This window comes from Chrysochloris asiatica, unplaced genomic scaffold, assembly GCF_000296735.1.
Source record: "Chrysochloris asiatica unplaced genomic scaffold, ChrAsi1.0 scaffold00015, whole genome shotgun sequence".
Lineage (NCBI taxonomy): Eukaryota > Metazoa > Chordata > Mammalia > Afrosoricida > Chrysochloridae > Chrysochloris > Chrysochloris asiatica.
In genome coordinates, this window is record NW_006408533.1 from 11,188,726 (window position 1) to 11,204,678 (window position 15,953).

General features: G+C 36.6%; 1 protein-coding gene across 1 annotated transcript in view; it reads right to left on the reverse strand.

The window, feature by feature from the left end:
* The window catches only part of DSC2 (desmocollin 2), a 41,883-nt gene that overhangs the window by 19,028 nt on the left and 6,902 nt on the right, over nucleotides 1-15,953 (reverse strand). Inside the window, exons 2-7 of the mRNA XM_006835124.1 lie at nucleotides 10,445-10,529; nucleotides 9,065-9,261; nucleotides 7,996-8,115; nucleotides 6,512-6,667; nucleotides 4,306-4,450; nucleotides 1,653-1,819 (exon numbers count right to left, since the gene is read on the reverse strand). Coding sequence (XP_006835187.1) covers nucleotides 1,653-1,819; nucleotides 4,306-4,450; nucleotides 6,512-6,667; nucleotides 7,996-8,115; nucleotides 9,065-9,261; nucleotides 10,445-10,529 — 870 coding nt within the window. The remainder of the gene's footprint in view (nucleotides 1-1,652; nucleotides 1,820-4,305; nucleotides 4,451-6,511; nucleotides 6,668-7,995; nucleotides 8,116-9,064; nucleotides 9,262-10,444; nucleotides 10,530-15,953) is intronic.

Genomic DNA, 15,953 nt, shown 5'->3' on the forward strand with positions numbered 1-15,953 from the left:
GAACCTCTGACCTTAAGGTTCGCAGCCCGATTCATAACCAGTGCGCTACCAGAGCTATACTTCAGCTAAAATTGCACATTATAACAGATTGAATGAAGAGGGGAATATGAAAAACTAGCTATCTTATATTAAGCCAGAAAATAAAAATATTTTTAAAAAAAGTATTAAAAAGTCACTCTTCTCACTAAAGTATTTTTTGTTTTGGAAATGTACTTATTCTTATAAAAACGTTATTTATATTAACTTTTGATTGTTTTATTACTATTTTAATGAGTTACTATATGCATATTTTAAATTCTTCTCAGTTTTAAATGCTAATGTAAATATCAACAATTACAATGTACATGAATAGATATTTCTTTGGGATGCTCACTAACTTTTAAAAATGTAACGGGATCATAAAACTTAAAAAAAGAATTAGATTTGTTGCTGGAATCCATGAAAGTTAAGGAGAGAAAGAAGACAGGAATATTATTTGAAGAATCAAAGAAATGTCTGATAAACACATAATACTATATTTTAAGATTAAAGATAAAAGTATATAGTAAATAATTCTGGTGGCTGTGTGCTGTTGAGTCAATTCTGGCTCAAAGCGATCCTGTATAGGGTTTCTGAGGCTGTACATATTTACAGAAGCAGAAAGCCTCATCTTTCCCTGAAGGGCAGTTGGTGGATTCAAACTGCTGACATTGTGGTTAATAGCCGAATTCATAGCCCTCTATTCAACCAGGACTCCTTTCAGTAAACAGAACAGTAAGCCTATAATAATTCAGATGAATAAATGACTTGTGGAAGAGGTTAATAGTTGAATAAGTGGGTAAATAACTAAACTAGAATAGTTGTAGGATGGAATTAGCTAAATGTAAATTCAAAATAATTTTGGAAGTAATAATAGTATGTTTTGGAAAGTTAGTTGACTCAGAGAGCAAGAGGAAACATCAAATACAATTTCTACAACATGAATTCGAAGAGACAACAGAAAAAATAATTTACAGGAAATAAACACATTATTATTGTTTTAAATAGAAAACATGGGAAGGAAAGCATATTTAGAAGGAAAAATAAATTTAATTTTGGATGTGTTTCATCTTTGAAACCTATGGGACATCCAAGGATTTCCAGCAGCCTACTGAAAATGGGAAACCAGTGATTAGAGAGATACAGATTTTACTGTCATTAATCCATGTGGAAGAATTTAGATGAAATGATTGAGATGAGAGAGAAACAAAAGCATATCTTTCTTTATAGATAACCAATTTCCAAAAGTTTCACTTTCCATATTTGACATACCTTGTATTTATACTATGAATATGCTTATATTAGGAAACCTGATCTTCTAAAACATATGAATCAGGAGAGACTAAATTAACATTTCAAAATTAGTATAGGAAGCTTATTTAATGTTCTTTATAAGAAGAGGCGTTCTGCTCCCAAAAAGATTTACAGTCTTGGAAACCCTATACAGGATCGCTGTGAGTCAGAACTGACCCCAAGGCACATAACGACAACAGCACCATTAACATAGCTGAAGTCCAATCTTTCTCAAATGAGATTCACAGCATGCTTTTCAAAAACACAAAGCAAATAAGGTACACAGGCAGCATTAAACAGTCATGTTAAGGTTTTCAGTAATATTAATATGAATAAGTTACCTCTCTGTTTAGCTGAGATGATGCCATGGTGATGACACCGGTTTTGGGGTTCATAGAAAACAGTGTAGGTGACGCTGGGATTTGCTCAATGATGGAGTACTTGAGACGTGTATGCATTGTGTCAGGCTCATCTTTGTCAGTTGCGCATACCTGTCCCACAGTAGAGCCTATATATTGCAAAATCTCCTTTAGTTTCCAAACATTTGACAACATTTTCAATTGTTCCTCTTATTTCACTCCTCTCCATCAATCTCAAAATAGTGTTGTTATTTTAGAGTAATGGTTTCTTTCAAATTTCAAAGTTCTATGTTAAGTATTGTTAAGTACCACTTCCTTTTAAATATTTAAACATCTCAAAGTTAACATATAAAAATTTGGTGACGTTACACATGTTTATTGTATTTAATTTATAGTTAAGATAATGCCCACAATATTATCAACTAGTTAATCACTATCATTGTTCTTAAATGCGGTAGAGTCAGTTCTGACCCATAAGAACCCTTAACAGGGTTTCTGAGGAGCAACAGGTGAGTTTGAACCACTGACTTTTCTCTTCAAGTAGACTTTAAGGTCCAGTGCTTAATATTTTTAGTATCAGTAGATACCTTCAAGGCTAAGTCTTCATTGCTCAAAATTTGATTCCTCTTAGAGTTTGTCCCCATAAAAGTATATCTGGCTTACCTCACACAGGAAAAGCAAAGTAGCATGAATTGAGTTACTCTTATTTTCAGGCATTATGATTGGCATTCTATGTCTATTATGCTTCATTTAATCTTCATAACAATCTTGCATATCAAAATGCCATTTTACAGATGAAGAAATTAGGGTTAGGCAAGATTAAGAAACTTGCTAGTTAAAGGTCAAGTAAAATTTCACCCAGTGCAGGCTGACTAGCAAGGGAATTGTTCTTTCCCAACACATGTTATTTTCCACTAGCCATAGTGAAATTGTGAAATAGTGGACTTCTGGTGTGGCACTATAGGATCAGCACTGGACTGTGAACCACAGTCAGTAGTTCTAACCCACCAACTGTTCCTTGGAAACCCTGTACAGGGCCACTATGAGTCAAAACCAACTCCATGGCACTTAATAGCAACAACAATAATGAAATTTATCTTATTAACTGAAATACATTGCTGAAAAAATGCTGAAATGCCTGTCTACTAGCCAAAAGGTTAGCAGTTTCAACCCAACCAGAGGCACTTTGAAGTTGTGGTGTGGTGCTGTAGGATAAGCACAGGACAGAAAGGTCAGTTTGAACCACAAGGTTGGCAGTTCAAACTCATCAGCAGCTCCTCGGAAATACCATACAGTATCACTGTGAGTCAGAACTGACTTGACTGTACTTAACAACAACAACAGAGGCACGTTGGCAAACAGGCCTGACATGGGCTTCTGAAAATTTAGCCTTGAAAACCTTATCGAGCAGTTCTACTACATGCATGTGGGGTCACCATGAGTTGTATTCTACTCAGCAGCAACTATGGTGTAATGAATTAGTTCATGTCTCTTCTACACACAATCTTTGTAAACTCCCAACAAATAACTTTTTCCTAATAGGTTTGGGTAAGAGAAGGTAGAGGAGGATTCTGATAGATTATATGATCCCATTGTAGGTGACTGTCAACAGAACAAATTGTGAAAACTTGGGACTCTCACATGGTATAAAATGAGTCATTTCAAAAGCAGAAAGGGAATCGCTGTATCATAGAGAAGAACCAGGAGTGTAGCACATCATTTGGACCTTGAGATCCCTGCTCACTGAATCTCCTCTACCCAGGGAAAGAGCTGTGCCAACAGAGGAGTGACAGAGGAGGAACAGCAGAACCAAGAGCCAGAGCATGAGACAGAGCAGTGGGCTTCCCAACCCAAGAAGCCAGTAAATCTGAGCGCTTTCAGGAGGAGACTTGCTTCCAGAATGGGCTGTCACCAGGCACTTGATTGAGGGAGTTAGATTTGGTGACCCAAAGAACTAGAACCAAGCATCTTCAGGCTGAAACTGATAGTGGAATGGGTGCCCCGTGGGTATTTATCAGCAGCCCTTAAAGAACTGTGTAGCACTGTAAGAACGGGTCATATGTAAGGTCTAGGGCTTACAGCCAGAGAAGGGACTACCTGTGGACAAGGCATAGGAGAAGCTGTCCTGCCTAGAACAACTATACTCTAACATTTTCTGATCTTGAATTGTAACTTTCTAAGTTTCCTCATAAGCTCCATAACTGTGAGTATGATGCCTGAGTTCTGTCTGGTCAATGTAGTGAATTATCGACCTCAGCAAGTCGAGAGTTCAGTGTAGGAAGAGTAGTTTGGTGCCATTTTTTGCAGCAACTCACAACAAATATTATTAAAATAAATGGCATTGGATACTTATCTTCCATGTGGGAGACCCAGGTTCAGTGCTGGGCCAAAGTACCTCAACTGATGTCACACTGCTCCATCAGTGGAGGATTTTATGTCACTATGATGCTGAGCAGGTTTTCACACTAATACGGACTACAGAGAAAGGTCTAGAGGTCCACTTTCAAAAATCAACCTATGAAAACCTCATGGATTGCAATGATTTGATCCCAGTGTGTGTAGGATCACCATGAATCAGGGGGACCAACTTGACAGAAGCTAACAACAAGAACATATTATTAAAGTAGATACTCACCAACTCTGCAGTTTTCATAAATTGTAAAAACGTAAGTTGTTTCTGTGAAAATTGGGTAATTGTCATTTTCATCTTCGATTTTGATGACTAGGGTCAATGGAAATTCTATAGTATACTCATCTGAAGTTGTTGCAAAGGCAGTTAACTATGAGGAAAAAAGAATGACAATAATCTATTAAAATAAGATATGGTTCAAATTTAGCTGAACTTTACTTTGGATAATTCAGCCTCACCACTTACTACTGTTTTAAAGCCAACAGAGATGGTTACATTCTTGGTGTAAGAAAGCACCATTTGATGTTTTAATGTATCTAATTAAATAGCATAAATACATTTTAGGCTCTTCACATTGTTGTACTGTTGTCAGGAGCCTAATGGTTTTTATTATTATTTTCCCAAAACAATCTTATAGATGTTTTTGTTCTGTTGTGTTGTGTTTGAAAGCTTTTGAATATTAAATGCAGCTTTCAGGAATTTTTTTTTTAACTTTGGATTCTTTAGGATTTCATGAAACTGGGATATTATTTTATTTTCTACTAGTTGGGATTTTAAGCATATCGATGGTTGTTGTTATTGGTAAGTGCCGCAAAGTCAGTTTCGACTCATAGAGACCCTGTATAGGGTTTCTGAAGAACTGCTGGTAAATTCTTATCACCAACTTTATGGTTCAAACTGATCTTTTAGTCCAACACATCATCCTAAAGCACAACAACAGAACTCTTTCTAAAACATTTTTTTAATTTTAAAAAGGAGTCAGAAATAGAGCAGATGAATGGCTGTCAATTATACAAGTGGTGGTTGGTGGTTGTGTGCTGGGATGTCAGTTCTGACTCACAGCCACTCTGTATAAGGTGTCTGAGGCTGTAATTCTTTAGGGGAACAGAAAGCCTCATCTTTCTCCTGAGGAGCTCCTGGTAGATTAGCACTGCTAAATTTGCAATTAGCAGACTAGTTCATAATCCATTATATTACATAGAATGCAATTTCTTATCATTTTATTATATGAGTATCAATTCCAACTCTTCTTGTAGCAGTTATTATAAAAAAGCAGTTTCATTTTGGATGGATTCAGTATAGTAGAATGTACTGAATTGACTGAACAGACATGTACAGTTTCAATTACACATTTAGATTTAGAAATGCTCGCTAATATATACTATAAGCAATGAATTCATTCAAAATAAACACAAAAATCATTAACACTACGTAGCTCAAAATGATGAGGTACCATTGGGAAATAAAAGCATAATTTGGTAGAAAACTTATATAGTAATTATCATTCCAATACGTTAAGCAGATGATTAAACAAGAGCCCTGGTAGTGTAGTGGATTCCGAGCTGGACTATTAACCACAAGATCAGCAATTGGAATCTACCAGTTGCTCTGGAGAAGATGAGACTTTCTGCTCCTATAACAGTTTACAGCCTCAGAATGTATATCTTCACTGTGAGTTGGAACCTACTCACCAGCAAACCAGCAGCTAACCACTACTCACACCTTCTTACCTGCTCACCACAAGTTAGCTTTCTTCCATTGCAAAAGTACTGAGCTGTGATATCTCTTCCTTACTTACCTTTTATCGTATTTCTGTACCATAAAGAGGTTCATTGATCTTTTCTGCCAACTAAGTAACTGCTCTTTCAAGTGGCACTGTTTATTCTTTTGGGGAAAAAAGTAGTAAAACTATAATATCAGGACCAATCTACATAGAACCCAGTGTTACTGATTTTTCCATCAAAATAATCTTTGTTTTAAGTCAACTCCATGATAGCAGATATTTTGTCATTGTCAAGTGCCATCAAGTCAGTTCCAACTCATAACAACCCTGCATAGGGTTTCTGAGGAGCAACAGATGGGTTTGAACCAGTGACCTCATAGTTAGCAGTCCAGTGTTTATCCTACAGCACTATACCATCAGGCCATAATATGAGAAATTCAAAAACAAAAAAAGGGCAAATGAACTGAGAAGACCAGCCACTACTGACTTGATTCTGATCCACTGCAGCCCTACAGAACAGAGCAGAACTGATCCTTAGGGTTTCCAAGGCTACAAATCTTTACGGGAGCAAACAGTTTCATCTTTCTCCTCAAGAGTGGCTGGTGGATTCAAACTACTGACCTTGTGGTCAGCAGCCCAACACTTAACCCATTATTATGTGGCCAAACATAGTACTTACTAGTATAATATATAAACTTTAAGTTTTACCTCAAAAGATTCATACTGCTCACGATCTACAGGATGAGTGCAAAACAAGTTTCCCGTGTCTCTCTGTACATAAAATAAATTTACAGGCTCTAGGTCAGCTCCATGCCCTCTTATGGAGTAGTATACAGTATAGTTTTGTGCTGTGTCAGATTGAATCTAGAAAGAGATATATACATAAAAGAAAAATTTATATTTCATAAGAACTTCCATTTATATATTTATGCAACCATATTATTTATTATTCCAACTAATAATTCATGGGAAAAATCTGTTCTTTATTTTTTATTAATGTGTATAAATACAAAACAACAATAGAACAATGAAGGTTAGTAACTGAGAAATTTAAAGAGCGAACATGAGGAAAATAATGTAGCATCTTTGTTTTCCAGAACAACTCAGGAATACTATAAAGGGTAAATGACAATCCCATGAAGCAAACATTTTTAGATTATGATACTTTCCTGTTTTAGAAAACAAAGTCTCATCAATATGGAAAGTGTTTTTTAAGAATGCAGTTTATAGAAGAACAGAATTTTTAATATATGTGCCATAATATTGAAGACATTGGATTGAAAGTATACTGACTACAGGGCATAATATTGGAAAATGCTTTCCCTCATGAATTTCCATTACTTGTCAGTGTCTTCCTAATGACAGGAGTTGAGTGGGAGGAAACATGTATGAATGAAGGTAAAACATGTATGAATCAAGGTAAAACATGTATGAATGAAGGTAAGAATGGCACAATATGTTGACAAGTATGATAGTCTGGTCCTTAATTCCAAAGTCATTTTCTTCTAAGATGTTTTCACTCTTTCAGTAAGATCGTAACTTTCTTTATATCAGTATGGCTAGCACAATTATTTAAAGAATTGTTTTTTCTTTCTACTTAAATATGTTCTTTTTTCATAGTGATTAAATCTGTCTGTAGGATACAAAGGAAGATTCTCTTTTAGTGTTTCAAGAACTGAGGGAAAAGTAACTATGTCATAAACTAAATGACAGCAGTCACTAACAGTGGAAGAAGGCATGGTTTACTGGGATTTCTATTGAAAGATCAAAGAAAAATATGTGGATCTTGTGTGATTGGAGAAGTGAGCCTTAGAATAAGTAACAAAGTATTTGTGTCATTCGCCTTTTTATGGCATCTGATTTTTTATCAGCAATTGACATCCTCTTTATGGAGTATTTTATTTCATAGACACTCTGATAACCTTTCTGATGTGAAAATTCACTAAGCAACCATGTGTTGAACCCTACTGATAGTTTTCAGTTTTATAAATGACACTGGCTTGACTAAAACTTACAAAAAACTAAGTAGATTAAAAACGCAAAAATTTATAGTCAGATATTGAAACGTATGCACATACTCACCCAAACACATCATTTTTTTAAATAACTGAATGCTCAGTGTCTAAATTAAAAAAAAAAAAAAAAAAGATGGAAACCATAGACTTCCAAAATAAAAGGAAAGTAGAATGTACCTGTTGAAGAAAAAGTGGGAAAGGACCCAAGGAATTCTCTTGCATTGAACAAGGAATAGGAGCCCATCTTCTTTTGGCACGTCTCAGAACTTTTTCTTTAGAATTCCTTTTCTTTAATACCTCAATTTAGAAGACCAAAAAAGAGTTAATGATAATTTATTTTCAGACTATCATACTGATATATCCTTTACCTCTCATAAGAATTAGCTGAAGAAGTATAAGATAAGGGTAATGCTTGCTTGAAAACCAAACGAAATACCAACATTTGAAAACAAAATAATTAAGACTAATAACTGCATAACTGTTTCACAGAAATTCTTTTAGAAAACAACTTAGTGGTAAAATGGAAAAGAGAGAAATGGAATTGGAAGCTTAGAAGAAAAGCTAAAAAAATAATAAAAATAAATTACTATTTCAGTATCACCATGCAATAACATGGGTGGAGAGATATGCAGTGAAAATCTGCAGAGCATGTATCTTTCTAAATTGAACATAAGCATCTCCCACTCACCAGCAACTAGGCAGAGCAAGGGAACCAACAGAGAGTTCTGTGTTAGAAAAAGGAGAGAAATATAGTGACAGTTCCAACTTTCAAACTGCAGTAAGTAGTGGTCAGTGGCTGAACAGAAGTAATTTTCATGTTAGAGGTCATAATACAATAATCATGCATGAAGCCCAAACCTCCACCTAAAACCATCATCTATTTTCTAAGACTACACGTTGTGTTATGATGGATTAAACCTCCGGAGATAAAAAATTTCAAAACTGGTTATTGGACATCTATCCATTCTACAGTAAACATAAAGAGATGTTTCTTTGTGTCTTATTCCAATTCTGGTGCTGTATCTATGCCAAATCCTCTTCTTTTATGTCCTTAACAAAAAAGATTAACAACCCATAATGACCTATGCTGTATAACTATTTTCTATTTGAACATAGTTAAATTGCCTGTGTTCATACAGAAAGCTCTATTATCCCATATCCTTTCTGATTCTACATCTTCCTTTGTACTGTGAATTATACTTGAAGAAAGTACACTATGAGACTCCATTTATATAGCCTGGGATACCTTTGTTTGATGTTCTAAAAGTACAATTATTTTTTTCTCTTGGTTCTCAGCGTTGGAAAGTAATATGGTAAAATTTCTCTTCTCTGAGGACAAAAGTATAGTATTTGTCGTATAAACTGAGCCATCTTCTAAAATTCGGAAATCAGGATCACTGGAGTGAATCAGATTTGCAGATTTAAAGCAATCCTTCAGGTTAACTGTACAAAATACACATAGCAATAATTTGTAAGGTAAAACATAAAAATAAATAGCTTTTCAATAATCTATGCATTTCAGAGACAGCCAAAAACTTACAAATTAAATATACTGAGTCTTGTAAATTTTTCATTTAAATGGTGTTTTTTGTTTTTTTTAAATTTCTCATATATCTGTATTGCTAATTATGATGAAAGGAGCTTTGTTAGCATAGTGGTTATAAGTTGGGCTGCTAACCTCACAATCAACAGTTCTAAACTACCAGCAATTCCGTGAGAGAAAGTTGAAGCATTCTGCTCCTGTAAAGATTTACAGCCTCGGAAACCCTATGCAGGGTCGCTGTGAGTCAGAACCAACTCCACGGCACACCACCACCATCAGTTATGTTGAACTTAAACATACAAACCCAAATCAAATCCACTGTCAACAAATCTATTCTGACTCAAAGTGACTCTATATACAGTTTCTGAGACTTACATGGTTTCTGAGACTGTAAATCTCATGGCTGGTGAATTTGAACCACTGACCTTGTTATTAGCAGTTCAATGCCTAACCCACAGCATCACCTTGGTTCCTACTTAAACACATACCTCATTTCTTATACCTACTTAACATCCTTCTAAGGAAGAAGAATCTGGAATTCAGTGCTTGAACACATAACACCAAAAAAAGCATTCTTTATTAAATAAAATAAGATATAGAGTGGCACATCAAATACTACAGAACTCATGAAATATGCTGTTAAATAGTCATTATTTTCTCATTGGTTCAATATTTTCTCAGACAGCTGAATGAGAAAACAGTGGAAAAATATCAATAGATGCAAAATATTTTTAAATAAAATTTTAAAAATAAGACCTTTAAACAAAAAATAGTTACAACACTATTTCTCAATATCATAGAAGCATTTTATAGTTCATATCCTCCATCTAATATTAATATTTTCTAATAATGTTATTAATATTTGAGCAGTTGCTTTATTACTTCAGCCTTTTATCTAATTCATATAGTGATGTTTTCAATGAAGAATAATATTCTTTTCATTGGAATGAAACCACATGTATCAAAAAGCAGAATTTATCAATTGTAACTTTTGGTCCCATCACATTTATCTTATAAAACTTACACTAACTGCAAAAGATAATATCAAATTCTGATTTATTACACATTTTGGCAGTTTCTTACCTCTACCAATAAATTTCTCAGCATCTAGTTTAGAAGGAACATGAAGTGTAAAATTGTTGCAGGCATCACAGACAAACGTTAAGATCTAGAAAAATAAAGTAAATGTTATATATTAACATAGCCTTTTAATGACTCAACAGCACTATACAACAATTTTTACCTACCGCTTTATATCACTGATAAATTTAAATGAACATATTATACCATTAATTAATTGAAGTAAAAAAGTAGAAAAACTTTTATGGAAGGGAAAATTGAATAGTAAACTCCCTCCTTCGTAAATCATCAAAGCTCAGAATGTTACTTACTCTCTTAGGTTTTGCTTCTGATTATATAGGATAGAGTTAGTAATAACTTCACTGACTAACTTGCTCAGTATACTATTGGTAAATGCCATGAAATCAGTTCAGACTCAGCAAGCTTTTACAGGGTTTCCGAAGAGCAGTTTGTAGGCATGAACCACTGACTTTGTGGTTAGCAGTCCAATGCTTATCCTACAGTGCCACACCAGGACACTGACCCATAGCAACCCTGTATAGGATTTCAGAAGCTGTAAATGTTAAAGATTCAAAAGCTTTAAATCTTTAACAGTCTCATCTTTCTTCCAAGGAGCACCTTGTAGGTTTGAATTGCTGACCTACAGTTGGTTGTTGTTGTTGTTGTTATGTGCCATGGAGTCGGTTCCGACTCATAGCGGCCCTGTACAGGGTTTCCGAGGCTGGAAATCTTTACGAAGCAGAAAGCCTCATCTTTCTCCCGCGGAAACAGCTGGTAGTTTCGAACTGCTGACCTTGCAGCTTGCAGCCCAATTCGTAACCACTATGCTACCAGAGCTCCAGAAAGAAAGTTTAATGAGCCAGCAGCATCATTTCAATAAATTTCTAATTGGAGTCCTGGTGTGGCAGTGTAGGATAGGCACAGGAGTGCTAACCACAAGATTGGAGTAGTTTAGAAAATATTTAACACTTCACTCAAACAAGTATATAACTTTCAAATATGAACTTTTGAAGGTGCATCTCCTCATATATGACTAGTCATTTTAGAAATAATTCACTTAAAAGTGTTTTAATGATTTGATGACTTATAAGAAGCCCTAGTGGTTCAGTGGTTACAGCATTTGTTGCTAAGCAAAGAGTTGGCATTTTGAACCTACCAGCCGCTCCCCTCAGTAGAAAGATGTGGCAGTCTGCTTCCATATAATTTACATCCTAGGAAACTCAGCTCTACTCTGTCTTTGCAAACTTTCTAGTAGTCAACAGGAGGTCAGTGGGAGTGGTTAGTGATTATGATGTTGTAGAATAAGTATTGGACTGCTAACCACAAGGTTGGCAGTTCAAACGCACGAACCAATCTTGGAAACCCTATACAGGGTCACTATGAGTTGGAACCAACTCAATGGCACAAAGCAACAAAAATTTCAATATGATATATATTTGTTGTTGTTGTTAGGTGCCATCGAGTAAGTACCAACTCATAGAGACACTATGCAGAACAGAACAAAACACTGCCCGGTCCTGGGCCAGCCTCACAATTGTTGCTACACTTGAGCCCATTAATGCTGCCACTTGGCCAATCCATCTCGCTGGGGGTTTCCTCTTTTTCTCTGACCCTCCACCTTACCAAACATGATATCCTTCTCCAGCGACTAATCCTTCCTGACAATAAGTCCAAGGTATGAGAGACTAAATCTGGCCATCCTGGCCTCCAAGGAGCATTCTGGCTGTACTTCTTCCAACACAGATCTGTTAGTTCTTTCAATATTCTCCTCTAACACTGTAACTCAAAAGCATCAATTCTTCTATGGTCTTCCTTATTCACTGTCCAGCTTTCGCATGCATATGAGGTTATTGAAAATACCATGGCTTGAGTCAGGCGCACCTTAGTCCTCAAGCTGATATCTTTGCTCTTTAACCCTTTTAAAGGTCTTGTGCAGCAGATTTGCCTAATGCAATACGTCATTTGATTTCTTGACTGCTGCTTCCAGGAGTGTTGGTAGTTGATTCAAGAAGAGTGAAGTCCTTGACAACTTCAATCTTTTCTCCGTTGAAAAGAATGTTGTTTATTGGGCCAGAGGTGAGGACTTTTGTTTTCTTTACATTGAGATGCAATCCATACCTAAGGCTTTGATCTTCATCAGTAAGTATTTTAAGTCCTCTTCACTTTTAGCAAGTAAGGTTGTATCATCTGCATATCCCAGGTTGTTAATGAATCTTCCTCCAATCCTGATATATTTGAACACAATGAAATTTGGTTCCATTCTTTCTAAAACTTTACAATTGATGCTTTTGAAAGATTCGTACTGTTTTTTCCCTGTAGCTTTGCAAACATCTTTGACCCAAACCAAGATGTTTAGTTCTAGCATTTATGTTATTCTTATAGCTATAAATGGAGTCCTGGTATGGTTCTGGCTGTAGTATAAGCACTTGACTGCAAGGTCTGTTTGAACTGAAAGATTGGCGGTTCAAACCCAGCAGTCACTCCTTGAAAGCCCTATGGTTTGCTATGAATTAGAATGGACAACAACACTTAACAACTACAACAATAAATGTTAAGGAGTCCAAGTGATGCTGTGGATTAGGTATTGGGCAACTAATTGAAAGATGGGCAGTGAAAACCCACCAGCTACTCCATGGTAGAAAGATGACGCTGTCTGTTTCGGTAAAGACATACAGTCTCAAAATCCAAAAAAGCAGTTCTCTATATGGTGACCTGGTATAGGGTTTTTGAGGTAAATCTTTTTGGGAGCAGAAATCTTCATCTTTCTCCCTTGGAGCGACGGATTCGAACTGCTGGCCTTTCAGTTAGCAGTACAGCTCATAATTCACTATGCTTCCAGGATTCCTATGTCCAGTATTGTTACTGTTGTTGTTAAGTGCCATCAAGTAGGTTCTGACCAATAACAACCCTGTATACAGCTTCCAAGGAACGGATGGTGAACTTGAACTGCCAATCTTGTGGTTCAAACTGACTTTGCAGTCCAGCACATTAACCCACAGTGCCACACCAGGAATAGAGTCACTGTATAGCATCATTATGAGTTGGTATCTACTCAATGGCAGTGGGTGTTTTGGTTTATAAATATAAATTAAAATAAACAATTTATATGAAAATTTGTATTTCAATTATTTCATTTAAATTATCTATGTCACATTCTTATCAACGGAGAAAGGATTGAAGTTGTCAAGGACTTCACTCTTCTTGGATCAACAATCAACACTCACGGAAGCAGCAGTCAAGAAATCAAACGACGTATTGCATTAGGCAAATTTGCTGCACAAGACCTTTTTAAAGTGTTGAAGAGCAAAGATGTCAGCTTGAGGATTAAGGTATGCCTGACCCAAGCCATGATGTTTTCAATAACCTCATATAAATGTGAAAGCTGGACAGTGAATAAGGAAGACCATAGAAGAATTGATGCTTTTGAGTTATGGTGCTAGAGGAGAATATTGAAAGTGCCATGGGCTACCAAAAGAACCAATAGATCTGTTTGGAAGAAGTGCAGCCAGAGTGCTCCTTGAAGGCCAAGATGGCCAAACTTTATGTTTCATACTTCGGACATATTGTCAGGAGGGACCAGTCACTAGAGAAGGATATCATGTTTGGTAAGTTGGAGGGTCAGAGAAAAAGAGGAAGACCCCCAATAAGATGGATTGGCCAAGTAGCAGCATCGATGGACTGAAGCGTGGCAACAGTAGTGAAGTTGGCCCAGGATCAGGCAGTGCTGTGTTCTGCTGTGTATAAGGTCGCTATGAGTCGGTACCGACTCAATGGCACCTAACAACAACAATAATGTCTCATTTGGAAATTAGGAATGGGTGAAAAGAGAATGTATTTGAATTAGAAATTGAAAGATGACCAGAAACAGAGGACCCTAAGACCATCAAGAGAGAAGAGCACAAGTGAAATGCGGAAACCTATCCAGAGAAGCAGCGACACCAGAGATGGAGGCAGAGATGGGGACATGGAGAGAGGTAGCAGCTGAGGACTCTAGATTCATGGGAAGAGAGGGACTGAGAGATGGCAGCCAGGAGGCAGACTTGCAGAATGTGCCCTTTGGTGGTGTAAATTATTATATATGCCTGAGTTTTTTTTTAAAAAAAGAGCTAAAGTGGAGAGAGAGAAATACTGTTAACTGATGATTCTTGGAGGGGATTATAATCATTGTAATGAAACAAAGTGTATGATTTGTTGAATGTAAAACTGAAACCTTTAACTCGACTCACAATAAAAATTAAAAAAGAAAAAAGAGAAAGAAAGAAATATGAGAAGGACTTTTAGTAGCTGTATAGTCAAGTGAAAATAGGTATGTAGTCAGATGACTTCGAGGATTCCAGGGGAAAGAATACATCCACTTAACTTAATCCACAAATGCTTATCAGTTGTTTGCTAGGTGCGAGGCAATGTGTGAGACTATAACAGTGAACAAAGCAAATCCTTTGCCTTCACAGAGACTACTGTTAAACAGTGGAGAGAATCTTAATGTGTAAAGGCACAAATATCACATAATACCAAAGCAGAGAGAGGTCAATGTTCCAAGAAAAATAAATCTGGGAGAGAGGGAACTAAAAAGAAGACCAGAGCTTGTATGAAGAGAGGAAGCAAACCAATCACTTCCAAGGGGTAAAAAAACAGAGCAAAGGCCCTGGAAGAGAACTTTGCCTGTGTTGGAGGAACAACAAGTAGGCACAGCCAGGGAAGGGAAGTACATGAGATGATAACATCAAAGGGACCATCAGACATATCATAAAGGGTCTAAAAGGTCATGATAAGGAGTGCATATTTATTCAAAGTACAAATAAAAGTAATAAACAGATTAGAAGTCTCTAGAGTGTCGTCATCTGATGAGCATTGGTAGAAGCAAAAAGACCATGTGGAAGACTACTTCTGGATTTACTGTTGTTACTATGTGCTGTCAGGTTGGTTCTAACTCATAGTGACCCTGTATAGAGTATCCGAGGAGCAGCTGGTGGGTTTGAGCTGCGGACTGTCCAGTTAGCAGTCCAGTGTTGATCTGACAGTGCCACAAGGAATAATGGTGACTTACACTAAGGTGTGGCGCTGTGGGTTAATGCATCAGACTGCTAAGCCGTTTGAAGTACAAGGTTGGTGGTTCAAGCTCACCAACCGCTCCTCAGAAACCCTATACAAGGTCGCTATGGGTCGGAACTGACTTGGTGGCACTTTACAACAACAAGACTAAGGTTGTAACAGTGGAGCGGTAAGAAATGACTGAATTAAGATCATCAGTATCCTGAACATCCACCCACTCATGCAGTCAACCAATATTTATTGTATGCCTGCTCCATAGCAGACGAAGAACAATAACCAAGATCCTTGTGAAACACTTAATCCAGGGGTAAGGCATATCTGTTACTAAATGGGTAATGTTCAACCATTTCCAGAGATACCATATGAACAAGAGCCAATGATACTCAGAGAGGAAGGCCAAAGTGCATTGAAAGAAGTGGCAAAGAACAAGGCACCAGGAATTGATGGAATAAAAATTGAA